This window comes from Crassostrea angulata, chromosome 2, assembly GCF_025612915.1.
Source record: "Crassostrea angulata isolate pt1a10 chromosome 2, ASM2561291v2, whole genome shotgun sequence".
NCBI classification, from domain to species: domain Eukaryota; kingdom Metazoa; phylum Mollusca; class Bivalvia; order Ostreida; family Ostreidae; genus Magallana; species Magallana angulata.
The window spans coordinates 75,157,310-75,171,090 of record NC_069112.1 but is presented as its reverse complement, the minus strand read 5'-3'; the positions used below and the strand labels follow the sequence as shown (position 1 = coordinate 75,171,090).

General features: G+C 33.2%; 1 protein-coding gene across 1 annotated transcript; it reads left to right on the top strand.

Annotated features, from left to right (window-relative positions):
- The first annotated feature begins 304 nt into the window (after positions 1–304).
- Positions 305–13,162, top strand: LOC128171526 (uncharacterized). The gene is made up of 3 exons (XM_052837305.1): positions 305–422; positions 6,320–6,437; positions 11,440–13,162. The coding sequence occupies exons 2-3, from the start codon at positions 6,394–6,396 to the stop codon at positions 12,119–12,121; spliced, it is 726 nt and encodes a 241-aa protein (XP_052693265.1). The 5' UTR covers positions 305–422; positions 6,320–6,393; the 3' UTR covers positions 12,122–13,162.
- Positions 13,163–13,781: the final 619 nt, after the last annotated feature.

Sequence of the window (13,781 nt, the reverse complement as noted above, 5' to 3'; positions counted from 1 at the left end):
CCCTGAAGACTACTCCGATTCTGTTGACAGTAACCTCTGTGAAGTGGAGGTGTACGCTGGTGAAAGTCTCAGTGTTTGTATTTTTACTCGCACGATAAGAATCAAATTGCAAATTAAAAAAAACTAAAAAAGCTTTGGATTAAAGTAACTGAAGACCGTTTTATGTAACTGTCTATGTTAAACCCACACGGTTCTACATTGAAATCCGATATAAACCATTTAATAATAAATTACTTTATCGCATTGTGCATATTTTAAAACCCTTAAGTATCTTATTCATATCAAAGGTTGTCCTACTACTGGATGTTACGGGTCAAACAATACCCTCCCCTGTCCGGATGTTAACTGTCAGTACTGTCACGTAGAGACGGGCACCTGTCAGCGATGTAGACCTGGATATCAATGTTACCGATGTGAACTAGGTAAAACTGGCTAATAGTATGTGCACCTCTAGGAAAAACAAATATGATAAAAATTGTACGGCTATAGTCTTAACATTTCAAATCTTTGCAATTAACAGTGCGACGTATGCAATTAAAAATCTTTCAGTAACGTTACATTGTAAAATTATCTAGGATATTTTGTGTTTAATTCTGCATAAAGTTTTATAGCAATTAATTAAATGTTTACAAGAAGTTGATATTTTTCGTTATGTTTGCATTGGAAATATACGACATTCAATGCATTCAAACACACGATAAACCTTACCATGTGGTATAAACATAATACACGTCATAACGCGTTATGAATAATAGATAAATTGTGCATAGATTTAAGAGGGGTCGATGGTCGTGGCCATTTTTAGACTATTTTAATCTCTTTCATAAGAAAAGCTTTATATAAAAGTTTAAGGAAATCACACATTTAAATGGTAAAGGATGTGGATTTTCCTTAAAAAAATAAAAGTTTACAGCTGAACAAATCATATCTAGAACTTTTAGGTAGAGCTGATGGTTAGTGTTTTGATCATTAGTCACTTTAGTAGTGGATAGTTTGGTTTTGTTTCTATTCGCGCACCGGTTTTACAGCTTGCTTTTCTTTCCAGCGCTTCGCACCGGGGACATGCACTCTCTTTAGATTGATAGGAAAGTTAACACATTGACTACTTAGAAAGAATATAGACTGGGTTACGTGATTTTACTCAGATCCCTTGAATTGACGCTTAAAAAGCTCATTTAATGTTAATTTGTTTTAAAAACCATACTTTAAATCGCTCTACAATCCAAGTTTTTTTTAAATTGCTTACATTAGTAAAAAAATGAGGTTTTAATGATTTTGTTTTAAAATATCCAACTAAGTTCTTATATCTACAGTCATTAAAAGCAACAAAAGCAAATATATTTTCCCACTAGTCCGCCAAAAATGTTAGGTGTTTTTCCAGAATATGAAGGAAGCGACTGCCGACGAGGTTCCGTAATCTGCAAATAAGCCGGTTGTGTACACATTTTTTGAATTAATTGCTGCATGTATATTAGATGTCCTGATACGCGGGTAGGTTAAGGCAACTCCGAGTTGAATGACAGTTAAAATTATGATAATTTTAAAAACTGTTTATTTTTATGAAAACAGTGCTGAAAATCAATAATGAGTGAATGTGTTCACCGAAATATTATTTTTCTACTTCGGAATTGACCTTATCTTTGAAGCTGTCGTTCCATGGTATAACGTGACAGTTAAAAATAGATCATTTTTTTTTACCTTAACAAAAAATCAAAAATTGTAACACTACCCCGAAGTTTTTTCGTATGTATGTTACAACAATTCGATCGGGAATCAGTTCATGTTTATCAGTATTACTGCTAGAATCCTATTATTAATCGCATAGCATGAATATTGTCAATATTTATCGGAAACCCCTCAACTTTAATTTCATTGAATAGACTACGTATTTTACGTTTACAGCAACGAAGCATAGAATTCTAGCAGCACTTTTCAAGTATATTTTTAGGTCATATACTTTTGATATTTACCTAATTCATCTTTTATAATGTTTGCGGTAGTGTTACACTTTAATGTACAAACTGACAGAGTCAAGCCATATACATGTCTATCTGCTTACCTTATAACACTCGCTGATAAAACAAAACAAAACCCATGCCTGTATTAACTTGATTATATCCTAACTGACACTCATCTAAATCTTGGGTAACTGATTTAAATGAGTCTTTTTTCAGCATTTTTAACACTGTATTCCGATGATTTGTCTCCCGACATTGATCATCTCTTTTAAAGACGCTTGTGAAGTCATCAATGTTAAAAATACGTTATACAGAGAAATTGAAGATATATTAAGTTAAAGGAGTTTCTAGTGACATATAGTTTTTTTTATAATTTAAACCAGAGCTGATATTAATTTAACATGTTTCTGTGTAAAATATGACATCATGCTGCTTATTTTGACATCATATCGATCAGAGGAATTTTTACTCAATCAATCGCTGAGAGTTGCATTTTCATACCCGCGTATTGGACGTGATACAGATTTTCTATGTAATATTTTCTAAATATCATATTTTATTTTTCAAGTACCATTTTTCCGAAGAACTAAAAAATTACAAGAAGCAAATTAATCAAGAAAAACAAAATTATAACATTTCATAAATCTCTAAGTCATAATATACTTTTTAAATACCGGTAAACTTATGGGAATAAAATCTTTGAAATAATTTGCATTTATTATACTCATTGATATTTATAATTTTAACATTTTTTTTTTTATTTAAAAGTAAATTTTGTAAATAACTGTAAAATTTACGAACATTCATGCAATGCCTTTTCACAGTACTGCCTGACACTCCAATGCCAAACTAGATCTAGACCTCTATTTCCATGTAACAGTGTAGGTTGTTGCTGTTGCCTGAATTCTAAAAATAAAGGCGTTCGCTCTCTCCAAATTGCAAGTTTTTTGGGGCACTGAGCATAGCAGCACGAGCCGAGGTCAATATACAAAGCCTACTTTGCGATAATTGGTACAAACAGCACATTCCATTTTTCTCGAAGGAACGCGTCACTGAGTGGGGTTTTGAATGGCTAACTTCGGTGACTGTATTTCTCAGAGTTCGCCACGCATCCCATCTACATCACCTATGTTTTTGCTAAATATGTAGTTGATATATTTGTGGAGATGCTGAATTACTTGGTTAGTTATACTGACTTCCTTCTTGTTTCTCAGATCAAACAACTTTTTGACATTGTTTTTAATACAATGACTCTTGTCAAGTTTTTTTTTCCACATTCAATCCCATACTCCTTTGTAATCAAGCAAAAAAAATTATATCAACATCACCCTCAATAATTTCTACATGTGTACCTTGTTGGATCATTTCTTTGATTGCTTGTAGGTCAGCTTCACATTTCCATCGCTCTAGCAGATCCTTTATGATTCCACACACAACGATGCTCCCTAACAGGCACTCCTTGTATATTTCTCATCCACCACTTACACGTTCCACAAGTGCGGTACTTTACTAATGTCTTCAGAACATTATTCTCTTTGCTCATCATGAATGAATGGTCTATAGGGAAAAATTAATTTCAATATGATATGACAAATCCATACACCCAGTTGTAACTTAATTGGAATTATTTATCTGATTTACTTTCATTTCTAATCACCTGTTAAACTGTCAAACCCTCTTCTTTGCCACCCATGATCACTGCACACTGTCTCGTTGAGTCTTTGGAGCAAATTATTTTTTTCTTCACAACTGGATGCTACTTCTGTGATGTAGGTGTCTATCATCATGTGCCAGTCCCATCTTTCTGGAGCTACAAAAGTCTTAAAAACATGTTACCTTGTACATTAAGCATACATGTATATGCATACAATTTTAAAAAGTGAAAACTATAATATGCATTTGTATTTTACAGTGTATAAAAAAAATATATCATACTTACCAGTGGTCTTCGTCAAGGGGATCAAATGATGCATTTAAACGTCATTTTCATTTCTGTGACAAATTTATTCTGCTAATCTGTACACATTTCTGCAAAATCAGTTCGAAAAATATCAAATCTAAAAATCAGGTATTAGCTGTTATCTAAAATCACACTGTTAACATGATATATATAAACATGTAAAAATCAAATTTACCCAACAAATATATCAGAAATGACAGCTACCCCCAAGTGTACAAACTCCTCATTAAATGTTTTTTTTTCCTCTCTTTTAAACAACTCTTAAAAAAACAAAGGTTACAGCTATAGGTACCAGTATATATTTTTTTAATTGGTTAGGGCTGTGCGTGAATAAAAATAGTTTACAAAACGTACGTGGGTCAATTGAACAAATTATACTCTGTCCCAAGATATTTTGGATTCACGCTTGGACGATTTTTAATAAAAATACACTTACCTGTGAAAGAAGTGCAATTGAAATAGTTGAAAGGGATATTTTCCAAGATAACTTCATTGACACATTATCATCTTTCACTCGGAAAAATTCACAGGAACGAAAACAGATTCCTTACGGAGATTTATAATGGGGAATGTTTACATCTTCTCTCCATTCGGAATACACTCGGAATACATCGCGCAATATTTCAACGTTATCATCCGGGCTTACTGCAATGCAAAATCTCCGTAGACATCACATTTTTTAGCATTGTATTGAAACCTGATAAGCTAACAGGGGCGTTTTGACTGAGAAATCTTGGAAATTTTTCATACTTTTGAATGAACATCGTTTGGATCCTGAGGTATTTATAAATATTAAACAATTAAGCCAAACGTGAATCCAAAATATCTTGGGACAGAGTATAATAGTTGTACCATTTTGCATGGTTTTGTCTGAGTTGTGCTCTTAAAATTTACATTTTGCGAAAACTAAATTATCTGTGTAAATATATTTGTGTGTATATGTATATTAATGTATAAATGGTTAACACACAGTATTGCTTTTAATATTTTTTTTTTTCATAGGCTATTATGCTTTCTTGTCTGCATACTGCTCAATTATATATTCAGGTTTTTTTTAAACTCCTGATGTTTATTATTGGCTAATCTAGAGTGGAAGGAGGTTATTCATCCTCTGGGGGACCAAACTATGTCAATCATGGCTACAATCAATTAATGTTTTCTTAAAATTATATTATCACCCTTTTACATGTACCATACTTGCAGAATTAAACATCATTTTATTTTTTTTTTAAATCCGTTCATTAATGAATAAAGCAACATACCCGAACCTACGGTTGTGTTTATACAGAAATTCGGCATCCCATTGTCTTCTCGTTTTTATCTTTACGTCTTCCCATTTATTATTCTGTTAAGTGCCAGACAGAAATTACATTGAATATATAGATCACAATAATTCAGAACTTCATTCCGCCCTTTAACAGAATGCTTCTTAAATAGAGGGGTCCACATTTACATTGCTGGCAAGATCCCTAGTCTTCGCTAACGGACATTAACTACGACTCGTCTGCTATTTCGCCATTCGGTAGTACTGAATTTCCTACTATTAAATAACGCCTTAATTCTTGCAAACATACTTGACAGCTTTCATCGTCTTAAATATGTCCAGAAACATATTTGAAGGTGCTTTCTTCAAACGCCCCTTTTTGTATTGTTTTATCGTGGTCGCCGCCATATTGAAATTTTGTTTACAACGACCATGACGACGTCACGGGCATTCTTTCACCAGAGGTCGTGCTTCACAGGCTTCGCTTACACTTCAGTCAACGCCGGAAAAATATGTTTTCACATGATCAAAAGAAGCATGGCGAGCACGTGGCAATGTTGATTCGCTTCTTCTGAACAATCAGCTTGGAGGGAAGTCTTCGACGGGCGATGACTTTGAGGACACGTTTAAAAACATTCCATGAGATGACATTGCTGCTGATTTATGTAAAATCATCGATGAATCAGTAGCATACAGAAACTGATTGTTCAAATATCTGTCAAACTAGATCATGTGATCATATTTTAATGTTTACCCCCCGCAAAATAGTTCTCCTAGTAACGTTGAAATAAAGATGAATAACGGCGTTAAAGATTTAAATTTAATTATTCATAATCATGTTCATAGACAAAGGCGTCACGAGATGTTAAGTTATTTTGTTATAAAAGTTTAGAAAAAAAACTATTGCATAAATAAATGCATCAATCGTTTATTACTGACTGTTTATTGTGTTTGATTTGAAAAAATGGATGTTTTAATAACTTTTAATGATAATTTCCAAAAAATACCGAGTTCATTCGGGAAAAATCCGAGCTGTCGTGCTTAATTGTGCATCCCAAACCTTAAATCAACGCAAACTGATGCCCACGAAATGCAGTGTCTCAAACTAATCTTCTCTATGTTTTTGTTTTTTTACAGCCCGATCAGGCCAGATTTCCACTGGTTTTATTATACATGTAGGGATCTCTGTGGCCAGCGCTTTCTTACTAGGGATGACAGGATTAATATTATTCATTTGGCGTAGGAATAAAAAAAGGTGATATTTATTTACTAAGTGTCAATCCAAAGTCGCTTACATGTAGATACACATGTAAAACCTTTACGTGGTGTTGTGCTTTTTTTATTTTATTTATTTACATTTTTGTGTTTTAAGGGTCTTCCGTCCGAGCGGAAGACCCTACTAATATTCTATTGTTATTATTATTAGGGTCTTTCTTTTTCAGCTGAAGACTCTACTAATATTCTATTGTTTCTTTTTCACTTTAATTAAGTTGGAAACGGAAGACCTTATTAGTCCCCTACCAGTTTTCACCGGAGGGGACTTAAGCTTTCCTCCGCGTGCATCAGTCCGTCTGTCCAACCGTTCGTATGTCTGTCCCACTTCAGTTTTTCACATTTTTTTTTCTTTATGCGTTTGAGGAATAATGTGAAATTTGCTGAACAGCTTCAAAATATCTAACTGCAGATCAAGTTTACACTTTTGTAGCGTCTGGTTGACGTATTTTCGAGAAAATTAATTTTTTATATTCCATTTGTTTTAATGTTCGGGTTCGTTATCGGGTTCATTGTGTATTGAATAAACGAAAGTATGTAGTCAGTAATAATATCGTGCATTACTTGGATCATTCCTTTCATTATTTGTAACAAACAAATAAGTTCTGTAAAATAGTGTCAAGCATTGTGTTGTAAATTTAATCGACATGGGTTTTTTTGTATTATTACACTCGGGTTCGTTATCGGGTCGGTCTGTTGATTCGTGGTACAAACGGTAAGAAATAATATTCTGCATAACAGTGCATTGTTTTCACAAATTTCTACAAACCGGTAGGGGACGTGTATTGCTCATGCAATACTCTCAGAATGCCTGTTGTTTTTGCCTTGTTTCTTTTTTCCTATTCTTCTATATTTTTGTTTAGTCCCCTACCGGTTTCACCGGAGGGGACTATAGCTTTCCTCTGCGTCCGTCAGTCCGTCTGTCTGTCTGTCCGTCCGTCCGTCTGTCTGTCCCACTTCAGTTTTCCGTTGTTTTTTTCTCCATGCGTTTGACGAATGATGTGAAACTTGCTTCAAAATATCAAACAGCAGACCAAGTTTATACTTTTGTAGCGTCTGGTCAACACAATTTCCAGAAATTTAATTTTTTCACTCCAAATGTTTTAATGATCGGGTTCGTTATCGGGCTCGGTGTGTACTAAATGAACGGGGACATTATGTGGTCAGTAATAATATCGTGCATTATTTGTATCATTACATTTATCATTTCTAATAACAAACAAATAAGTTCTGTAAAATGGTGTCAAGTATTGTGTAAATTTTAACGGCAGGGTTTTATCATTATTTTTATTACAATCGGGTTCGTTATCGGGTTTGGGCTGTTGAATAATAGACTAGCTACTTCTGTGTTTGCTTTGCTTCAAATATGTATTTTTTTAATGGATTTCTGAGATTGTTTGCTGTTTATTATAATAATTTTTCATAATTTCATACTATACAATTACTACATTTATGATAGGGAATATTTAATATACAGGGTCTCAAACTTTTGCCATTCTCAATCAAAGGGGTTACCGGTAGGGGACGTGTATTGCCTATGCAATACTCTCAGAATGCTTGTTCTTACAAATTGTTATGAACGCAAGATTTCGAAAACTGCTCAATCGATTTTCATGAAAGTTTGCAATCTAATAGATAATTATATTAACGCATTACAATTTTTTTTTGGATGATGATACTTCTGAATTTAAGATATGGTCATTTTATCAAAATTTCAGAGGGGTCTTTTGTCGGCAGGACTCCTCTCAAAATATAGCAGATATAAACTTGAATTTTTCAGTGATACACGTAGTAGACGGAAGACTGATATTGTGCATGAAGGTTAAAAATCATATCGATCGAAGCTCGCCTGGACCTGAAAATTGAGATTTAGAAAAGGACTATTTCTGGTTTTCTTTGTTTATCTCCTTCCTGAAAAATATATTGTTAAGAAATATTTATATTTACAAGAACTTTCATTTGATATCAAGAAAGAGGGGCTGGTCCCTCAAATTAGGGGACCGAAGGGCTTTCAAGTCTTTAATCTGTAGCCTGTACTCGGCGATACTTTGTGAAAGGTGATACAAGCAAATATGTTTATCTTACAGTTATGAATTCAAGCAATGATATGATTTTATAATGGATTACGTAGCAATATGCTAAAATATCGTTAAACGGCCCCTATAGGAAGATTAGGGATCTGTCCCTTAAACGTTCTTTCCCACATATCTCAAGAACAGTAACGAATTTCTAAACACAAAATGTCTTTAAAATTAAAAGACCTTTCATTTTATACGATTAAAAAGGGGATGGCCCCTTAAAAAGGGACCAAGAGGGCTCTTAAGTTTTTTTTATCTAAAACTCTTTTCCTATGGATAATTTGTAATAGATTAAAGAAGCAAATATGTTTATCTTGCAGTTATGTAGCCTAACAGTATTACGATTTTTCCACGTGTTACGTAATTAGAGGTAATTAGGGGGCCAAAGTCCAAAACTTTGATCCCAAATATCTCGAAAAGGAAAACATATTTTGAAATGCGGTAAAGAAGAAAATATGCTAAAAAAGATGTACCTAACGAAATTCAACCTTCAAAATCCTTTTCAGCAGCCCCGATAAGGAGAGAAGGGACGCAGCAATATTAAGGCATCCCGGTGCTAAAATACGGCTGGAAATCGATATTATTTAAATCATCACAAAAATACTTATACTGATAGTATTTCTTAAAATCTTTGTGACATTTATTGACAACGATGTTAAACATTATTAGTGAAGTACTTTTGTGACGTCATATTTACTTGGTATCACGTGAGGGGTGAATCCTAATATTGCAAATGATTTTTTTTAAATCGCATCGGCGCAGGTTATTAATGGCATTCAATCATAAATATTTCTAAGAAAAATCCTTTGTTTTATCATATACCTTGAAGTTCGTGCTTGGGCGTGAAATATATGCTTCGTTTATTGAAGATATTGTTGAAACATTCCACAAAATCATAAAAATAATGCACATTTTTACTTTGTCCAAGTAGCGTAGTGGACAATGCACTCGCTTTTCACCGCTGCGACTCGAGTTCGATCCCCGTGATCGACAGTGGTGATATGGGAATGGCGGTCGTTTGCTTGAACTCGTGGGTTCTCTCCGGTTACTCCGGCTTCTTCCCACAACAATGACCCCCTCGCGTTAACATCCCTGCCAACGAGAGATATTAATATAAGTTGTAGAACTTGCTGATCAATCGTTGTAAAATAAATAAAGTTCAGGGTTTTTTCAGTTTTTCAATTGATTTTTACTAATCAAAGGAGATTTACAAAAAATGGGTTAATCTGTAGGTTTCCCAACCACAATTAACATTGGTACTTCTCTACCAATTTTACGTAAAATATTCTAAAACTGTCTTGATTTTTCACCTACGCCATTTGCAAGCTAGTTTTCACATGCATTAAAATTCCTTCATTCAGTTGTTTACACGTAGCAGGGAGAGTCTCTAAACAACTAGTTATCAAATAGTCTTTTACTTAAAACGAAGCTTTAAAACTGCCAATTATTTGATACTGGTTAGAAATATTAATGAATTATGTACGTATAGCATTAACGACAGCATCTTTGCAAAGGAAACATGCAGTTTGATACTGGTTTGATATTATTCACTTTAAACGTTAAGATACATTCCCTATGAACCATCGACGGGAATGCAGATCGTGACGTCAACGTTAATTATGACGTAATATCATATGAAGTACATACAAGTGACTTTTTACACATCGTTGTAAAATCAATCGGGAAGCCTTACATGCCCGCGCACCAGCCTCTTAAAAGTTTATCTCAGATATTTCAAGAATGATAACAATTCTCTACAAACTTGTTGAACAAAATGTCTTTAAAAGTAAATGACATTTCATTTTGATATTAAGAAAAAGGGATTGGTTCCTTATAATAAGTGACCTAGAGGGCTCTAAAGTATTATATCTATAATTCTTTACTGAGGGATAGTTTGTAACAGATTATAAAAGCAAATATCTTTATATTACAGTAATGTAGCCTAACAATATAATGATTTTCTCACGATTTACGTAATAAGGGATTTTAGGAATCGAAAGTCCAAAACTTATATCTCAAAAAGGAAAATATTTTGAAATGCAGTATATAAGAAAAGATGCTAAAAATTATGTAGCTAACAAAATACAGTCTGTTCAGCTGCCTCAAAAAGGAAATAATGGACCGGCCCCTAAAACGTTCTCTCATATATCTCAAGAACAGTCACACTTGTTGAACAAAAGATCTTTAAAATGACCTTTCATTTGATATTAAGAAAAAGGGGCTGGCCCCTAAAATTAGAGACAAAAAGGAGTCTTAATGTTTCCAGCCAAAGCTCTTATACCTAAACAATATAGTATCGTCCTTTAGAATGTATACCCTTTTTTTATATTTAAATCATGTTTAGCTGTTAGATAGCCAAAAAAAAGGTCGTACATGTATTTCAAATTCTAAAATCAGACGGAAGACCTCCTCGTTGCTCGCAACGAGATTGTATCTAGTTTTATTTTTGGTTTTGTTTCGTTTAGTTTTGTTGTGCAAAAAAATATTTGCTGAATCATTCCAATCATATTTTTTATTGTACATGTATCTACATTCCATTTATGCCAGACAAAATCAGAACTCGTATATATTTCAAATAACATATTAGATTACGAAGAAATTTAATAAAGAACGCAATGCATATTTATTGGAAATCATTTATTAAAGGGACCAATATGGACTTTCTAATTAAAAGTTTAAACGCATTTGCAAAAGAATATTTACAAGTACTTGACATAATTAATGCTAAATGAAACTTGAATTTTTGTTTTTCATTTTTATTCATTTGTCAAAGAATATATAAAATCATTTGTTCCTATCATTTTAATTATTCTTCTTTAAAAATTATTAACGTTTATTCATTTGTTGATACACAGAAAACATTAATTAATTAAACAAGAAATTTTATTTTTGAATATCATCTTATAGATTAAATACCCAAGGACCAAATTATGCTAGACCACACACCTCTAGATTTGAGCCGGTTAGCATAGAAATGAATCAACCATTGGCGGTTAGAGGGACAGCAGACGGTTACGAAACTATCGACAAATCTAAGACAACAGACCATTTATTAAAAAAGAAGAAAACAAATAACGAACAGGCAACAGACAACACATTCCTAAATAAATACAGAACAAGAGGCAATGGAACATCTGAAGGTTACGAAAATATCGGCCAATCAAAGAACAAAGAACAATCAAAGAACAAAGACCATTTAATGAAAAAGAAAAAGAAAAACTACGAACTAGCAACAGATGACACACTCCTAAATGAATACAAAACAAGAGGCAATGGAACATCTGAAGGTAACGAAAATATCGGCCAATCAAAGAACAAAGACCATTTAATGAAAAAGAAAAAGAACAACTACGAACAAGCAACAGATGACACATTCCTAAATGAATACAAAACAAGAGGCAATGTAACATCTGAAGGTTACAAAATTATCGACACATCAAAAAACAAAGACAATTTAATGAAAAAGAAAAACTACGAACAAGCAACAGATGACACATTCCTTAATGAATACAGAACCGTAGGTAAGGAAAATCAAGATTGGCCACATGTCCCTCAGAATAGGACAGCGGATTTTGAGGAAGCGTTATAAACCAATGCTAGACATGGTCCAGATGAAATCACAACAATCACCTTTGCTTAAATAGAGCAAAAAAAAAAGATTATCAGAGATACTAGTTCATTTTATATACAAAATGCATCGTTTTCAGTTGAATACCTGGAAACTGATAATGTAAATAGAAAAGGTGACAAAACAAGAGAATACCCATATGTAATGTGTAACAAAGATTTTTTGTTATTAGCAATTAATATTTGTGGTCTAATGACTTTTGTATATAGTGTTTCTAATAAGAGAAAAACAAGTCATCATTATAAAAAAATAATATTTTCATGTATTTAGTATAGTCCATGCCATCGATCTGTAATTAAGGGGTTGTAAGGGTTTTTCTATCTTTCGTATCGTATTAAGGTCTTTCGTTTCCAACCTGATTGTTATTCTTCGGTTTCTTTTTCCCTAATATTATTTTTTTTCTAATGATTTTTGTGCATGCGATTACTCGTAGGTTACTGTGTAGGTAGGAGAATGATGAGGCATAAATGCAATTTATAATTATAAATGGTTTTATGCAGCCGAATGTACTTTTAATCTGTACCGATATAAACAACATCATTTTAACATGCACAGCTTCCCCCATGGGGAGCCCCTCAGTTTTAATGCTGAATTTGAAGCAATCTGATTTGCTGAAAGATGGCGTCACTTTTGTTCTATCAGTCCACAAATTGTACAGTCTGTGTTTTGTCGAATTTCCCTCCCACCTCCCTTATTCACTGTATGCCCCGCCTTTATCATGTAAATAAACTTGCCATTGTTAACTTATCTATTGTATTTGAACGGCCTATTCCCCAACTTTCTGCCATCAGTTTGTGTTATAAATAGATTACTTCTGTGTTTGAATGCATAGTTTACCTTGTATAATATTCTGCTCTACAAATTATATATGTTGTAGTTGGTTTTAACATATGTTTCAGTATTTTGATTTTTGTTCTACCTGAATTATTGGTATGTACTAGAGATGATGTACATCAATGTTTATATGTTTTGATCAGGATTTAATCATATTCTGATCAATAAAATTTCAACACATTTGTGAGTTTGTTTGATGTGTAGGTAGGAGAATAAGGAGGCATAAAGAGCTTTAAAAATAAGGTGAAAGATAGTTAATATCATATTGAAAATAAAGATGTCAAAGGTTATCACCACAGTGACGTCATAATGTAGAAATGACGTTATGAAGGTTGCCTTATTGGATAAATTTATGTTTAAAAGCCAAATATGGGTGTTTTCCGATGGTTTTTCGAATGGGAAACATCGAGCGCAGGCTTGCTCAAGTACCTTTTTTTAGTATAATGTGTATAACTATCTGAAGAAAAACATTTGTTAAAATCGCACTTGAGCAGACCTGCGCTCTATACTTCTGAATGCAAAATACCGGTATAAAGCAAAAATGAGAATATTTTCATTTGTTGGCAAATTTGCGGGAATTAAGTTATTTAAGTGACGTCATAAATAAACAGCGAATGAGCAATGTTGACAAAAATCAAAACAAAAGTGATAAGCATCCTCTGTACAATGATTTATGAAGATTTGATTTTAATACGATACTTTTTAAAAATTGGTTGAAATCGGGGGCAGATATTTCACCATACCGTACATAGGCCTTTGTGCATTAATGACGTCACATCCGTTTTGC